This window comes from Nestor notabilis, unplaced genomic scaffold (assembly GCF_000696875.1).
Source record: "Nestor notabilis isolate BGI_N333 unplaced genomic scaffold, ASM69687v1 scaffold17747, whole genome shotgun sequence".
In the NCBI taxonomy this organism is placed as follows: Eukaryota; Metazoa; Chordata; class Aves; order Psittaciformes; family Psittacidae; genus Nestor; species Nestor notabilis.
Window position 1 is genome coordinate 8,089 of NW_009937213.1, and position 17,810 is coordinate 25,898.

The 17,810-nt window shown below is 37.9% G+C and overlaps 1 protein-coding gene across 1 annotated transcript in view; it reads right to left on the reverse strand.

Annotated features, from left to right (window-relative positions):
* Window positions 1-401: 401 nt before the first annotated feature.
* The window catches only part of PKHD1 (polycystic kidney and hepatic disease 1 (autosomal recessive)), a gene marked incomplete at its 3' end in the record, with an annotated part of 176,819 nt that continues 159,410 nt past the window's right edge, over window positions 402-17,810 (reverse strand). The window contains exons 52-58 of the mRNA XM_010018724.1: window positions 11,207-11,320; window positions 9,205-9,292; window positions 8,257-8,411; window positions 6,287-6,439; window positions 5,094-5,972; window positions 3,743-3,905; window positions 402-562 (exon numbers count right to left, since the gene is read on the reverse strand). Of these exons, the coding sequence (XP_010017026.1) occupies window positions 402-562; window positions 3,743-3,905; window positions 5,094-5,972; window positions 6,287-6,439; window positions 8,257-8,411; window positions 9,205-9,292; window positions 11,207-11,320 (1,713 nt within the window). The remainder of the gene's footprint in view (window positions 563-3,742; window positions 3,906-5,093; window positions 5,973-6,286; window positions 6,440-8,256; window positions 8,412-9,204; window positions 9,293-11,206; window positions 11,321-17,810) is intronic.

The following is a 17,810-nucleotide window of genomic DNA, read 5'->3' on the forward strand; positions in this document are numbered from 1 at the left end:
ATGAAAATCCTTGCTGGGCCAATTATTATTATTTTGCATTTAGGTAGCATTTATGTGTCATGTCTTAATGCTCTCAGAGGACTTTGCAAAGGGCAGGTAAGTTCTGCTCTGGTCTTAAAATGAATTAATTAAACTGTAAAGAGTAAAAGATGTTGGAATGATGCCAGGTGACATGATTCTGCAAGAAGGCATAAAGGCACTACTGGATACAGAACTAGGCAATGAGATCTCCCAGACTTCTACACTAATCCATTACATCCTGGAAAGGCATCACACAGTCTGGGATCACCATCATCTCTACCTCAGTTGTAGGTCTTAGTGAAAGCCTGGAGTAAAATCACATCTCATGGGTCAAATGTATGCATGACTTTGTAAGCACTCCAGAGAGCATAGGCACTTACCAGCTTGCAAGTAGAACTGTGTCCATTCAAATTCTGAGTTCGGGAAAACAGCAGCAGGTGGTTCTAGGTTCAGGACACTTCCATCCAAATCCTTGAAAAGGGCCTTCCTTGAGCCTCTGCATCTTTTTTCAGGGAACATGGTATCTTCAGAGGTCTGTACACTGACAGGTAGGAGAAGTAATGTTGTTATGAAGAGAATAAAAGAAAAATATTGTGCTGTTGTTCGTTTACACTGGCAACTAACACTTCTGCACATACATGCTATATATTAATATTCACTTATTGATACAAGTGAACTCACATGTCCAAGAAAATAAAAACATGGAAAATAAGTGAAAATGAGTGAAACTTGAGCATATCAGGTGAGATCTAGCATGCTCTGAAAAGAAATTCTGTAGCAATATTTATACTTTGACATGTTTGTATCCAAACAGAAAAAAAAACCCTCCAAACAAATTAACATCCTCTCTCTCCAAATATTGGCTGGATTTGGACAGAGAAAATAATCTTCTTCCCAGTATAACTTCTATCAACAAATGTCCTCCTCCCTGGGGTTTGTCTTGGCCAGCATGGACTGTCATGGTCCTTACAGCCAACTATACTGTAGCAGTTTGAGTACCTCTGGTTCCTTCTTGGCTTTCTTGATTCAAGGAACTGCAGTGATGCACCCATCAATATCCATATGCCATTAATTTTTTTACCTCTTGCAGATGAAACCTGTAGTTGCTGACTGAAGAGGAAATGTGTATTGGCTGCTATCTCACTAAGTGATCAGGAATATCTCTGCTGCAGTATGCAGTGCTGTTATGGCACAGGCATTGCTCTTCACATCCACCAGGTAATGGATAGTTTACTTTTTGCTGACAGATTGGTTTGTACATAGTATTTTGTTAAAAAACATTGGCTGCCCAGCAGTACCTGTTTGCCTTGTTCTTACCTCTGCACTCTAGAATGGAGGAGCCCTCTGAAGGGTCAGAAAATTGCATCTTCCCATGAAAACTAAGCTTATGCAGAAGAAAGCATGAAGCAAGATGAAATGGCAGAAAGTATGAGGGAGGGATCTAGCAGGAAAAAATTGGAGACTCCTGGAACAAGCAGGAATAATATTTACAGTCAGGCCACAGAGGGTCCATCTATCCAAGTTAATCAGTTTCAGAACCCATCCTTTTCTGACATCAACTTGTACAGTCTGTCCATGTCTATAGAGTTAAATTCCCTTAGCATTTAAAAAAGGATGGTCACATCCAAACTATCAGCTTGGAAAAATCCTTGAGCAGCTCCCAAACTATGGCATTGATTGAGTTCATGCTAGCTGGCTCATGACAAAGCCAAGCCAATGTACATGTTGAACAGGTTTGTTGGAGGGGAACTCACCTCACCGGAGGCATAAATAGGACAGCTGAGATGAATCATTTCATAGACAAGGGTCTCTATTGACTACAGTATAAGTTTAGTGTCTTTAGATTACATCCCTAGTTTTTGGACCACTAAAGTTTATTGAGCTGAATCACATGTTGGGGATCTTAAGTGCTTTTAACTGCATTTTGACTAAAGGTTTAACACAGCTTAAAGGAACTCTTCAACTGACCATGTCACTCATCACAAAATACAATGAAATATAATGACTTGTAATCCAGCAAAGTCCAGACTTTTCTGGATCTTCAGATTGCCACTTGGATACACATTAAATCTTGAAGAAAACTTAGAATTTCTTGGACTTCAGCTAGAAAATGCCAATTATTGATATTTTGAATACAGAAAACATATATAGGCGGAGATTTACAGTTACAGCAGAGAAACAAATGGGCTAATGCCCCAAACCAGCACAACTCAAAAGAGGTAGAGAACAAAGATAGATCCTCTGATCCTGACAGCCAATTCTTGAACATCTCTCAGAAGATCCAGCATTTCAGAAGGTTAGGTCTACCAATGGGACAAGCAAAGTACTTCATGGTCTTGCTATATTCCCTGATGTTTCTATTTCCTCTCTTGCTCTAAGGCAATCCTCACCTTCTCTTTGACAGGACATATCCATCAAGATATCCCTTCAGGATGCTGAAGCAGAACAATGCAGCCCCAGTCTAGATCAAGCTCAGCAGTTGCAAAGGTGGATTAAATAAATGCATGCAGATAATGCATGAGGAGCACCAAGAGGTGTAACCACCCTCAGAGGTTTACCAGACTACCGAGAAAGCATTCAGTAATTCATTTGCATTCATCATGCTTGAAAATCACCAGCTCTTGCAATGGACTGCGTATTCAGCGGCTCACTAATAGCATAATATCATGGGATGGATACAAGAGTGAAACATAATGGGAGCTGACAAGCTGGACAGGTCTCAGAAATCTACACGCAAACTAATGCCCAGAGCAAAAAGCAAAAATATAGAATAAAATAAAAATTCTGGCAGAAGGCTGGAGGGGCTCTAAACGTAGCAATGTGGGACACCTCCAATTATTTTTGACTGGCAAGTAGAATCCATGCTGGATTTTTTTTTCTACTTGAAGGCTTTCCTGACATAGCCTCTGTATTGAGTTCACTGGTTGTAATAAATAAATAGGCATGTGGTTTCTATTGGATGTGGTATGTTTAAACTGCTGCAACCAGCAGTGACTTAAAGTAACAGATGAAGCTCTCCCCTCCCTCCTCCATGCTCCTCCACACACAGATGATATTCTCCCTGGGCATGAGCAGTTCTGGCAATCATTTGACATCTCACAGGCTGCCTGGTACTGATCAACATTTCTGATGTGATCTCGCAGGCAAAAATAAAGCTCCGCTTCCCCAGCCAAAAGGACATTCCCTGTCTCAGGGTTCTTTGCTGGAGGTCCTGACATTTTCTGAAGCCTAAGGCTGAGAAGTCAGAGATGCTCAGGATGTAGTTTTAAGAAATGGGATGTGTGAGGGGTGTTTTTGCTATACAAATGTCAATAAAAGGGGAAATCTAAGAGGACTGGTCTGGAGATGCACCTTGATTGAACCTGAACCTCAAATTTTAAAGAAATTACTCTAAAATAAGTTGGGGGTGGGGGTGGGGGGTGTTGTTTTTTTGTTGGTTGCTTGGCTGTTTTTCTGGGGGTTTGTGGCTTTTTTTTTCTGGATTCAAGTATTTCTGTATGTTTGTTTGATGTCTGAGCTTGTTTGGTTTTGCCAGACAGGAGCAGAGACAAAGAATGGGACTGCTCTGCAGCTAGACATCCAGTCTAAACTAATCACTTAAACTCTCTCTAAAACAATACAAAACAACAGCTGATACAAACAGATGTGAGGATAGGCCCAAAAGTGTAGGTGATTTTTCACATAAACCATTGAAAAAATAAGTTAAAAGGAAGTATATTACCTTGTTGGATGAAAGTAGAACTTGTCCTTCTCATTGACATGTAACATCCTTGATGTCTCTGAAGTGATAAGAGGCATGATGCCTAAATGGTCAGCACTTGACATGATGCAGACATCCCTGTCTTCACTGTAGCAGCTCTTTGTAAAACCAGTAAAGGTGACTTCTGCAGGGATTAAGAGAAGATCAGGTAAGGAAAATGGTCAGAGGAGTGCCAGAACTAGAAAGAGAAAGGTTTTGCTCTATGACATTTTCCACATTAAGTTGCTTCCTTGTGTATATCTATGTACAAATAATTTTAAATCAGACTAATTGCATTCATCATAGATCTTGAGTTGGCTTTAGAATATTACATAGCTAAGTTATATCTTAAGTTGACACAAACCAATTCATGCCAATAGGAAATTAAATCAAATGAAATAATAACTGAAAAAGAAACAAAAGCAAGGGCTATTAATAAATTTTCATTTGATTCAGTAAGAACCATCTTAATGACAGCCTGCCTTGGATGGTTTATCCACTTGTCAGATGTTAATATTATATCATGAGCTGGGTCTGGTGACATGTGTTTGGGTCTGTCACTGAACTCTTCTGCAGCTAAAAAATCTATGTTTTGCCACAAATTTTCCTTGAGAACCTTGGCAAGTCTATTTGTCTTTCCCTGTATCCCTTATTCCTCAGTAAAAAGAGAATAAAGTATTTTCTTACAAAAATATGTAACAGTGAGGGATAAAGAAATTAAAACCAGTAAGGTATTTAGATCCTGCCACAGCAACCAGCTACCTAGGTTCTACTAAGGGCAGAAATTATTCTGGGAACTATAAAATTCATTTGAACCGAAGATGCAGAATACATAACTAACTTTTATCCCTCTTGTGCAATCCCTTATAACAATAAAAGCCATAACTGTTTCTCTGCAGCTGTAGTCATTATGTTCTACGCAAATTCTATACAAAGTGTGCTATTCACATCTCAAGCTCAGTATCTTCATTTAGCTAGAGGTAACTGTAGATCAGAGAGATGAATCAAGTGGAAAAATAGATAGCACAGAACGCAGGCATGTTTGAGGTAAAATATTACACATTATTTTATGCATTAATTTAAATACATTAGCACACGACATAATTACACTGCAGTAGATTCAGGAAGTCAAAAATACCAAATAATACATTTTTTTTGTTGGTGTTGAACTGCATAAATCTGAAGAGCAATTCAGCTATAAATGTCACTGAGGCTTGAATTTCCCCTCTTTTCCATTTGTGGGTGTGGAAGTCTGCAACTTCAACTAGAAAAATGTAATTGGTTAAGAAAAACAGTGACAGAATAATCTGTCTACTGGACACAGAAGACTAACCTTTCAGCTTCATGAGTCCCAGGACTTTTGTACAATTCCCAGTTTTGTGCCATGGGTTATCTGGCCTTTGGCTGGGAACAGTGGTGAATGTAGGCCATAAAATCCCAACACGGCCTCTTAAAGGGTAGGATGGTGGTCGATCCTTGGCTGTTAGATCAGCTGAATGAGGTTTGATCCTGTCACTGATGCAGTCAAAAGTTGAGCTTGTTGCAACTATGGTGGAGTTTCTGAGTTCTATGAATCTTTTCCCCGTGTGGCATTGCTCGGCATAGAGACAATACACTACTGGCATGAGTCCCACAGTGTTGTCTACCAGCACCACATTGTCCATGATGACGCTGCTTCCAAGGTGGAACATGATACCGTAGTCATAATTCTTATAGGATAGAAAACCTGTGATTCTAGTGCAGGTCTGAAATCCATCTCCGTGGTACAGATGAATGCCATGGAGACTTGAATGGGCCACATTATTGCTGCAAAACCCTCCATCTAGCAAACACTCTTGCCCTCTGATATGGAAGCCAATTCGCTCAGATCCTGCTACAACATTGCCACAGAGGGAGACACCAATGGCAAGGTTCACCTTGATGCCAGCAACCCAGTTTAATGAGTCTTCTGGCTGCCTGCTCAGAATAACAAGGTTCCTGATGAGAGAATGATTTTGCCCTTCCAAATCGATGCCAGGTCCAACTGTGTTGAACACCATATTATCACGCAACAAGATCCAGTTGCTCATAACTGCTTTAATGCCAGCTCCGCAGCTACCATTAATGGTGGATGACACCACAGAGGACTCTTGGGATATATTCCTGAATTCAATAGCAGAAAGCTGAGGAGGCCCAAAGTTCAGAAATTCAATATTTAAGAGTTGAAGGACACCTGCAATGAGATAACTATAGTGAAATAAAAGCTTGCAAAATCACATAAGAACCAGTAAGAATGTCACTCATTTAAACAGCATTCAGTCACATAATAGCAGGCAATGTCTGTCAGTGTATTGCTAGCAATTAGTGGTTTTTTATAAAAATATATAAAGCTATAGTATAAAACAACTACCCACAGAATCTAAAATATGTATTTCACTACTTATGCTTAAAACTGCATAGCACATGCAAATGGATACAGCTGTTTTTAGATCATACTTTCTTGCGCAGAACTGGTCTGGTCAATGAGAGCAGATGAATCTCAACTACCTTCAAACTCTGTCCCACTGGAGTCTGTAAAGTGTCCCACCAGCATCCTCCCAGTGCAAGCCACATCAGACTTGATCTGTACATTCCGTGTTAGGAGTCCAACCTCTGCAGCCAGAGGGGTGCGTCTACTGTCTTCTGTGACATGGGAATGCCCTGGGGATTTTCAAGAAAGGAAATGTGATAAGTGTCTATCATACCTATAAACCAGGGCTTTGAGGGACGTAAAGCCTGACAGCTTATGCACAGCTTCTATGCAGAATCTACACTGACATTCAGGTGTGTTTTTCCTCCAGCAGAATTTACATGCACCAATACAAAAACAGAAAGGCCACCTGCCCATCAAATATTCACCATGCACTTATGTTTTACCAACATATTTCATTTTTAGAAAAAGAAGGTGCTAAACCTTTTCCCTGAGGTATGCAGATGCCAAGTCAATGAACAGCATCACACTTTATTTTTTTCTGAGCTATATGTGCTGGAGTTATTCTTCAGTACACTGTAGAGTTGAATTCTGTGAATGACAATGCTAAAACCCAATTTACTACAAAGTCTTGGTTGTGTGTGTATTTCCTAAAAAAAGTCTTTCTAAATGAGACTTTTGAGAGAGTTTATGTCTAGTTTTGAATTAATCTCGGGTGACTTTAGACATCTACAGCTATGATTTAGCTATCCAAACTGGTTTTATGTACAATGGAGAGCATTAGGCAATTCTCAAGTGCAATTTGTTATCTATTTTATACATCTGCTTAGGGGGAGATGAAATAGAAGTGAACAGTATGTATTTTTCTGCTTTGATTACCAGGAGAGCTGAGAGTTACTATCTCATGTGTGAACATGTACTGCAGATATCACATTTGCCCAGGTGAATCACACTAATTTATGTAGCTCTTAATTCTCCCATCAGTCCTTTTCTACCCAGCTATATCTAACAACTGCTGCAGTAATTAATGTGTATGCAATCGTTTCATCTCAGGATACACTTACATCTACATTAGCTAAGAAAATAGGTTAAAAGCTGTTCTCTGGCCTCAAGACTGACTGGCAGGTTTCTTTTTTAATTTTTTTCTTTTTGTTTTTAAATGCAGTTTTCATACCAAACTGTGAAAAGGAGTCTACTATCAATTAAAACTATGAATAACTGCGGAACAGGGCTCATTTCCAAGTGAACCTTTGTTTACAGGTAAAGCCATTTAAAACACTCAGTATTTCTGAACCTGTTTATCTATTATACTAACTTTTGTGCTAATACCTCGAATAAAGACTAAATTAAAAAAATATTGTGGTGCACAAGAAAAATCCTGGGTTTGGAGCTTCAGAATTTGACCTGTTAACAAAATTTTTCTTTTTTTTTTTTTTAATAGATGGTATTAAATTTACTTTATAGGTTTAAATAAAATGAAATAAATTATGCATTTTCTTTACAACTGAATACAGATCCCATGTAATTTACACAGGAAATAAAGCTATATACAAATTTTATGTTTAGTTACATATTAGATTACAAATACATTAGTTTCATGCCATGGAACCTATAAAATTTGCAATTGAAACTTCCTGACTCTAATTATTTTGATTTTTTTATTTAAAAAAAAGGATTTATTTTAATCTTTCAGTTTTTGGCACACAACAGAAATTATGCAAATGGCCTAAAAAACCCTGCGCTTTTTTCCCCCCTTTAAAATCTGTTACTTTCTCTCTATGTTAATCAGTCTGCTTACAACATTATTAGGAACATTACAACATTATTAGGAAGTTTTCCAGAAGTATTCAGCACCGTATTCATTCTATCCCCAGAAATTCATGTTGACATCAGCTATTCTGTGAAATTTTGAACATCATGTTTTCAGTGTCAAAATGGTGAGAAAAAGGCATATGGAGAAAGAAATTAAGAGCTCAATAAAGTAGAATTGATCTTGATGCAATATGAAATGGAAAGTCAATACTTCAGAAGAAGACAGATTCCTTACCAATATGTCTGTGTAGAAGGCGTTCATTAATTCTTATGCTATGACCATTGACTTCTTTTAGTGTAACTACTTCAACTTGGTGGGCTTCGTAGGAGGAAGAACTGATTACAATATCTCCACCATGACTCCAGTCTACTTTGTCCTCCACAAAAATTCTGTAATGCCAAATTACTAAATTAGTATCATTATATTTATGAGAGTTATGTTAGATTTCCTAAAGAACTTAACAACAGTTTTGCCTAGGCAGATCTCAGATAGAATCCACAGGCTATGCTCTAAGAAAAACAGCTTTAGGGCTTTTTTTTCAAAACCAGATGTCTAAAATATGTGGGAGGAAATTAATCCTGAAATGTCTATTTCACACCATTGATTAACAAGGTATACAGTTCCAGTACGGAGTTGCATACCAAAGATGTGTCAGACCATTTTTGGTGCTAGGAATATCCTACAGAGCTGGAAGTCAGCTTTGAATTTTATTTGGACAAAAAAATGTAGCTGTTTATGTGTAGGGTTGTGTGTGTATGTGCACTTGGCATTGAAGCTTCCACTATAGTTTATCGGAACTGTCACTAGTGGGTGGAAGGCAATTCAGCTCTCTCTGAATTGAGCACAGTATTTGACTCCCTGAAGAAGAGTATCTCTTGCTATCTAAGATGTTCGAGGATATCTAAGACATCACTTTGTAGGTATGACACGAGGGAGAGTGGGAGGGAGGGAGGGAAGGAAAAAAAGGAAGGAGGGATGTAGGCAGGCAGGCAGGCAGGCAGGAAGGAAGGCAAGAAGGAAGGAAGAAAATCTCAAATTCATTCTTCTTTAGAATTAAAGTTAATCTAAAAATAGTATTATTTTCTTGAAAGAGGTAACATAGCTGTTCTTTCCAAAGGAAAAGAGTAATGGGGACAGGAAACAAAGCTTAATATTTGGAGGTACGTTCTGGGAAAATACCACCTTTCATTGCCAGGAGCAATAGTAGTTCCAAGATGCGTCCAAGATGTCTTAGGATAAGCGCTATAAATTTGCACCTGTCCGTAAACCCCTGGCAAAAAAAAAGAAGAAGTTCAAAGGTTAGGGTAAAGAGAGACTTGAGAAGAACTGAACTAATAACTAAATACGAGGGAATCTTTATACTTATTAAAGCGTGTTTCTATATTTTATGAAAAGTGTAAGAACATTACATAGCCTCCACTTGAAACACAAAGTGAACTAGAAATAAATCATTAATAAAGTAAAATTACCATCACATGTAAAAGCAAGAAAGAGCATTGTACCATGGAAGTGTCATTAACTCAAATTAGAATTGAAAAGGTATCAACCTGAAAAAAAACTACCGAAGTAAACAAATTAAGTAAAAACTCCAGGAATAAAAGATACCAAAAATTACTAAATTTATATTTGTGATCTGTGAAAAAGTCACTATTTTTTTCTGGAAAGGAGATCCAAAACCCTGGCAAAAAGCTAAAATACAGAAACTTTTCATACAGATGACATGCTCCAAGAAGATTACATTTGAAACTTTAAAAAATTCCAATTTCCCGCATTGAAATGTTTTGTTCCAATTTGCTGACCTGATCTGAAAACTTTTCATTTGTGTCAGTTCAACATTTGTCCTACACGTAACACATTGCTTCAGAAGAAGTGCTTTAAATCTTTGGCGAACCTGTTTTACTGCTTGGGTTAATCTCCTCCATAGACAACTTTTGCCATGACATATTGTGCAGCTATAGTCCAAAGAAAAGACTGCAGCAAACACTGGTAACGTAACCCTGATTATCCCACCAAGACAGACTTTCAAAATAACTTCCATGATATTGTATTTGCTGTGGTTTAAGAGGATAGGATGAATAGTTGTGAAGTCTCACAGGATAGTGCGATAAGCTGCAGCAATACATCTGTTTTCTTTTCTAGCCACTAAAATCACAGGGAATCAAATTGCTAGCCATTGTTATACTTCAACTCCTCAGTAATCTAGACTTAAAAACCCCCTCACAATCCATTTCCTCTGTCAATTAGGTACCTATCTTGCTTTCCAAACATTACACTTAACTGTATGCTAGAAGTTTGTAATTGCTTGATCAATGTGTGCAATAGTTTCTCAATTTCATCATCATCAGAAACGAATTTGGAATTTTTGATTGTTTGTTTTGGTTTTTTTTTTTCCTCTAGGTGTCTTTAATATTCTACAATCTCCATGCAGGCACTTTCCCTTGCTAGCATTCTGAGTTTCTACTGGCTCTACAAAAGTTCCTCAATGAACAAAACCCTGTAATACTACCTAGTGTTTAACACATTTTAAAACATGCAAAACCAAAAAGTTAACTTATTTCTTTAACTTTAATTATATGAGAACATATAGAAGTTAGCACAAACCTTCTTCTGCCAGTCTTTCTATGCATCCAAGCACTTGAAAATATTTAAATGTGTACATTTGGGTCCATGCAGTAGCTCTTGGATATAATTAGTCTCACTTAAATCAGGCATTTAAAAATAGCTATGTAAGTTTAAGCTCATCATGCTAGACTTGACATTTGAGGGCATTTTTTTTCATTCTAAGAGAGACCAAAGACAACTGAGACCAAAGCAATATGCATTTCTCTCCAGTCAGCAAGGTCATCTTAGTTTTAATACCTTCAGCTTTGAAAACTACCTTCTACAAATCTCAGGTCTAGAACCAAGACAAACCCTTGCACGTGTCTTTTAAGTCATCTCCAGTTTCTCATATAAAGACCTCAGGATTTGACATCCAGTTTCTCACATCTGTCAAATTTTGCCTAAACAAAACCTCTACAGAAAATCTAGGGCTTCACCTGGGGAAAGTTAAAAATTTTATCTCAAAATCTGTGTAGTTTTGTTAAATGTTTTCCCATATGATATAGCAACAGGCTCAACAGTGGGAGATTTGGCTGTTGCCTAGGACTGGTTTCCTATGAAAAGGTGAACTCATGTTACATACCAATAGTCCCCGGGTGGACGCTTATTTCCTCCAGCTGATCACAGTAAATCCCTTCTGATGCTCGAAGAAGGACCAGAAGCTTTAAATCCCTTTCTAACGGACGATGAGAAGAACCTGCAATAAAGACAAAACAGCAACAACCCACCAGAGAGGTATCAATGGCTTTTGTAATGCTGAAATTCAGGGTGACTTGGGTGCATGTATCCAAATATAGAGGTCTAAATTTCTTTCCTCAGCCTATTTTTGCCTTTCTGGTCCTTTACCATTTCACCGGTTCCCAGGTAATGAGTTCTTCAGCCAGGCTGAGTAAAATGGTCTTTCAGACCAATGGAAATATCGAGGGAAAAGAGTAGGGGAGAAGAAAATGCCCAAGGAGTTTTGGTGTGTGATGGTGCTCCTAGCTTGTGGTGGTAAATCTGTACAATAAACTGTATTCCAAATTTGACTTCATTTATTTCATCAAGGGTAGTTTACAGCTTCAGAAGAAAATGCCCCAGCACTAAACAGACACTAAGTAGGAAAAAGTAGGACAGCTTTTGCCCTGAAGAAATCTATGCGGAGTCCAGTAAAAGAGTTCAGCGTTCCTTTAAAATTAGAGATTAAATCAATTATGCAAAAGAAAACTGCAGCAGATGTAGAACTAAAAGATATATACATATCTGTACAGAATTAGTTAGCCTGTCACATTCTTTTAATATTTAAAAATTACTAGTTTGGAAAGGAAAGCCGATTTTGTATCCTAAAGAAATATTTTTCTTTAAGAGCACTTTTAAATAAGTGAAATAATTAAAAAAAAACATTATTCCCCACCAGTGTCTGACTATATCTGTGGATATTTAAATCCTCTGTACAGCTTTTTAAATGGGTAAAAAACAAGCAGTACAAGACTTGCACACTATTTAATATATCTCACACCAGTGAGCTCATATCTTCTCTGGGGACATAGAGGGAATTCAGTCTTACAGTGTCCATCATCTATCCAAACCATGTTTGACTTTCTTTTTTAAACTCTCATAAGTGTGGTTTGAACACAAAAAAGCCAGGAACTGGACTGTCACTAAATACTGCTTTCACAAAGCAAAACTACTTATAAGCACTTTCACCACTGATGCACTAGGTTAAACAAATATCCACTGAAAGCAGCAGAAGAGCTACATAGACATTCATGTCTATTTTTATATGCAGAGTGACTGTTTTCCTGCTTCGCTGTCACAGCAAGTTGTGATTTAAAATACTCAGCCTAAATATACCTTTCACAATTCTTGGGTCACCTTACCCCCTGAGACAAAGTTATTAGTCACAGTGAAGACTAAAGAAAGACTCAACAAAAAAGTCTGGAGACATTTATACTGATTTAATAATGTTATTCACAATTACCAGTTCCTAATAATGAAGATGTCCCTTAAAGAGGGGATTATTATTAATTATCATTATGAATTACTGTTGGTGTTATTATAGGTATTATTATTTTACTCCTGGTTACAAAGCATTTACTATTTATTCTAGTTAAATCAGTTATAATTAGCTATATGATATATTGACTTCTCAACTCAATTTTAAAACCACAGGCAAATGTGAATTCTGAAGGCTTGAACTGGAAGTTATCACTCCTTTAAAAGACTTACATCTGCAATTAGCTAAAATTTGTGATTTGAATGCTAAAAAGCATGATATTAGGTTAAGGAATGTTACCCTTATTAAAGAAAACAAACAAACCAACCAAAAATACAATCAGAGTGATGAAAAAAAAAATTATAATAAAACTGTTCTCAATATCTCATCACCATATTAAATCCTTATAAAAAAAATAAAAAAAGTGGGAGGATAATGCTCACAGAATTTCTTCAGTGGCTGGAAACTGTAAATGTTATATGACAGAAAAGAACATGGGAGGTATCTATAAGTAAAAAAATTAGACTTGTTTGAAGTATATTTGAACAAAAATAATCTGAATACTTGCTTATTTCCCTAAATAGTTGCATGGGTTTAAATCAATAGATTTCAGTAGCTTTAATGCAACTGCTACAAAAGAATTGACCCAGAATCTCATTAGACTATTAAGGTGGACTTTTCAGCAAGTTTGGGATCGCTCACTATGTCTGAGAGCACTTGAAGTAAACTAATATTGTGCCAATATTTCAAACAAAGATAAAAGTAAAAGCCCCAGGTAATCACAGGCCTGTCAACTTGACACTGATTCTGGGGAAAAAATAAATAAAAATTGAATGTCCAACTCTGAATACAATTAATAAATCATTAAAGGTGGATGATATAATTAATGCCAATCAACCTGGATTTATAGAAAAAAGGTCCTGTGAAACTTCCTTGTTATCATCTTCTAATGAGATTACAGGTTTAGTTTATAAAGATAATAGCTTTGATATAATATAATTGGCTTCTCCAAGGCACTTGACTTAGTAGCACAAAACTTTCTGATTAACGAACTACACTGGTACAACATGAACATGGCACACATTAATTTACATGCTGACTTACTAGAATGAAGACATTGATTCACACAGGTCTGGTCTTGGAAGTCCTGTGGTATGCAACATTTTATCAATGACCCAACGTAGTGTGAATATACTGAAAATAATAGAGAAGCTGACACAAATAGGCAAAAAACAAAGACACGGGACAGCAAAGTCAGAAATCATTTGAAAGTGAAGAATTAGGAAAGAAAGTGAAGAATATTCAAAATATAAGATGACAGATCTTGAAAAAGTAATGTGATTGGATATAGAACAAAGGAATAGAAAGGGAAAAACAAAGTAATTTCCTAGACATACACTTCGGCTTAGTCTAAACACAAGCCTACAGAACGGCTCATGGATACAAAGATATGGAAATGGCAGCTGCCTCAGCTTACTCATAGGGAAATCCAAAACGGTTAATGTACACAAGTCACCAGGTGTGTACATTTTATCACTTTACGAAGTAACTGGCATATAAAATCACAGCTCTTGCAATAAGCAGTTTTATTTAAACTAGCAAGTTGCCATAAACACTGGAATAATAATCTCTGCAACACATATGTGAAAAATATGAGCTTTAAGTACCTGTCTTTGAACTTCGGATGTGAAAACTTCAGGCTATTTGCCCCACTTTATTGTGGTGAACAGTCCTACATAATATCACATCAAACTGTGCAGTTACTCATCCTGCATGAGATGCACAGTAGTGGAACCCAGTTCATACTCTTACTGCAACTGGAAGGTTTACCAAATTGATGAGCAACCTGGTTGATCATAAGGTGAGATAATAAGACACTGCTGGCAGAGAACCCCCAAAAAAAGATAATTGCAACTAGTAAACTAGAAGCTGGCAAAAAAGACTGCGTGGAGACCTCATAGCAGCCTTCCAATATCCGAAAGGGGCCTTCAAGGATGCTGGGGAGGGACTCTTCGTTAGGGACTCTAGTGGTAGGACAAGGGGTAATGGGTTTAAATTTAACAGGGGAACTTTAGGTTAGATCTAAGGAAGAAGTTCTTCACAGTGAGCGTGGTGAGGCACTGGAATGGGTTGCCCAAGGAAGTTGTGAATGCTCCAACCCTGGAGGTGTTCAAGGCCAGGCTGGACAGAGCCTTGGGTGACATAGTTTAGTGTGTGGTGTCCCTGCTCATGGCAGGGGGGTTGGAACTAGATGACCTTAAGGTTCCTTCCAACCCTCATTATTCTGTGATTCTGTGTCTGGTGAGATGTGCAGAAAATAGGCAAATACGTGTTCTTCCAACTGGAAAGTTTATCTGGAATTTGAAGGGCCTGCTTATTTGTACAGATACAACACATATCTGCCAGCCTGAGCATTGCTCCTGAGCAGTGGTTTGCCCAATCTGGTTATTTCAGGTGTTTCTTCAGTGCAAACGAGATCAATCTATTCGAGCGTACGCAGCAACTGTGCAACTTTCTACAAGCCGGGCTTTCTGCACATGCACTGCACAGTCAGTTTGTGCCTTCACTGTCTGTCTGATGATAGATGTCACATCGAATAGCGTCACTGCAGATGCATGACCTTCTACAAGGGGTATCTAAAGCTGGTCTTTTTCCAGAGAGTGCTGTCACCACAACAAATGCACTATACAGTGCTAAAAAAAAAAAATAAAAAAAAAAAAATGATAATCACATGTATAAGAAACAACCTATGCTATTAGTAAAGTCACCGCTGATTACATACTTTACTGAAGAAGTGTGAGGTCCAGCTGTCTGGATTGCAACCCATCTGTTAGCACGATGATTGCAGCTGGTTCATAATCCTTCAGTAGGTCTAACCTCTGGAGAGGATAAACCTTACTATGAAAAAATAGGAAAATAAAAAGAAGGGGGAGAACAGAGAGGTATGTTTTTTTCTATGCAGATTTTCACTTATTCTGTACCGCAGTCTGGATCTATTTTGCTGTTCCCATTGTTTTCATATTTCAGTTTTATCCCAGATGTTCTTCCTGACAGATTTTTGTTGTGTTATTTTTTTTTTTCCATAACAAAACCCATTCATTTTTTCCCTAGAATAGTGTTTCCTCCCTTCTAGTCTTTCCTTTCTTTACAGCATAATGCTTTGCAACAGCTATTGTATATAAGAGTAAGGAAAACTCTGAGATAAGATCCCCTTCCTTCAGTTGTCAAATAGACTTTGCTGAGTATCTTGTCATGACCATCTCCAATATCAGCTCTGTGTTTTCTGAATCCAAAACTATTTTATAAACTGTGGTACATTGTCACCAGAAAGTCTGAAGAGTTTTTATTCATGGTCAGTACACAGCTGGATAGTCACCTCGAGTTTGTTCTACTTCCTGAGCTGTTCCTTCAGGTATTCAGACTGCACTCTGCAAAGAAGGCTGTAAAAGCAGCCTGTAAACAAGGAGACATCACATGGGTTTCTCCTTACAGGTGATGCTGCCAAATAAACAGAAGAGATGAGAGACACATAGCTGTGGAGTAGGAACCAGCAGCCAGAAGTGAAAGATGAGCGTCCAAGGAATAAGAAGTAAGACACACAGGATAGGATTCAGCTGCCTAAATATAGGTGTCTAAAGACATCTGAGAGTTCTAATGCCTTCCAAAACCACTATGTAAAGTTGACATGTATAACAGAGGGATCAATTGTAGCTACTGTCAGCAGGACTCCCAGTACTGTCCAGCTGACAAAAGGAGACGTGTTGGAACTTGTTGGTCGTAAACCTTGGGAAAAGTAAGATAAGGATAAGAGCTGGCTACTCTCAGCAGGACTCCCAGCACCGTCTAGGTGACAAAAGGAGACTGTTGGAGCTTGTTAGTCGTAAAACCTTGGAAAAGTGAGATAAACGCAGGCCCAGCGTTTGTGCGTCAATCACGGGCTGGAAAGGTTGTGAAAGAAGAAAGAAGCCAACCTTAATTAGAGTAACTAGCTCTTTGTATAAGAAAAGGATGCTACTAGGGGAGGTGTGAATGCCTGATTAGTAGTTTATCTTATGTTAGCCAATCAGTGTGTGCCTACTGTAAAAGATGGACCAATCGGTATGAGACACGCTAGGTAGGGACAAGTATAAATGTATATGGATAACTGTAATAAAACGACATCTTACTTGCATCAAGCTGCGTCCCGTCTCTCCATCACGGCAATCAATGACAGAAGAGGGGTTTTTTAAGCAGAAGCTGGAGGCCAGATGGGACCTACCCTAGGATACCCAAAGTGATGCAAAATCCTTATCCTCACACAACTGAACCATGTTACCAGGGACAAACCTACTTCTAGGTTTCTTAATGCAGGTGTTTCCATGTTATCTGGCTGTCTGAGTTAACAAAGATCAGACAATACAGCATAGACTGTAATTTGCTCTAGATACCTGTCTTGGCCAGTCCCACTGACTGCAGTGACTCCACTGACTGTATAGACTAGATGTCTACCGAAATAGCCAGCTCATAAGCTGATGACCACATGTCATGCCTAAATTTGGGTACCTTAAACATGGGAATCCCTTCCCTAAATGATACAATCAGTTTAAAATAAATGAAGTGGCTTGGAAAAGGAAAAAGTCAAACAGAGGCTAAGAGATTTACTGAAGAGGATGCAGATGGTGCAATGAACTTTTCAAACCACTTTTTTTGTGATCAGGGATGAAAAATTGATCTCAATACATCAACAGTACTCCATCTTCATACAAATTAAATATCTGTGCAGGGATACTATGTGACTGTAAGAACAGACTCAGCTCAGAGTTAAAGAAGATCGGACCCACACAATAAACATACTGAGAATTTGGAAAAGATACTCAATTAGTGAAACTCACTTGTGCCCTAATTGTCATTATAAGGCTGAGCATTAATCATCACTAACACACAGCCATTTTATGAAGTACAGTGATTTATCCTTTGGGAAGTCAATATGAGCATTCTTACCAGTACTGAAGAGAAGTGAATGTATTAAAGATCTTACCACCAGCAAGATAAGAGACATCAGAAATGTCTGGGGTTTCATCTCCAGACAATCAAGCTGTGAGCTAATGATGACCTTAGGCTTCTTACATCAAATGAGTGACATGACTGACAAGCAGCCATCATAAGATATGCAAAAGAAAAAGAAAAAAAAGAGAATGTGATAAATTGAGATTAAAAAGAGAAATCCTACCTG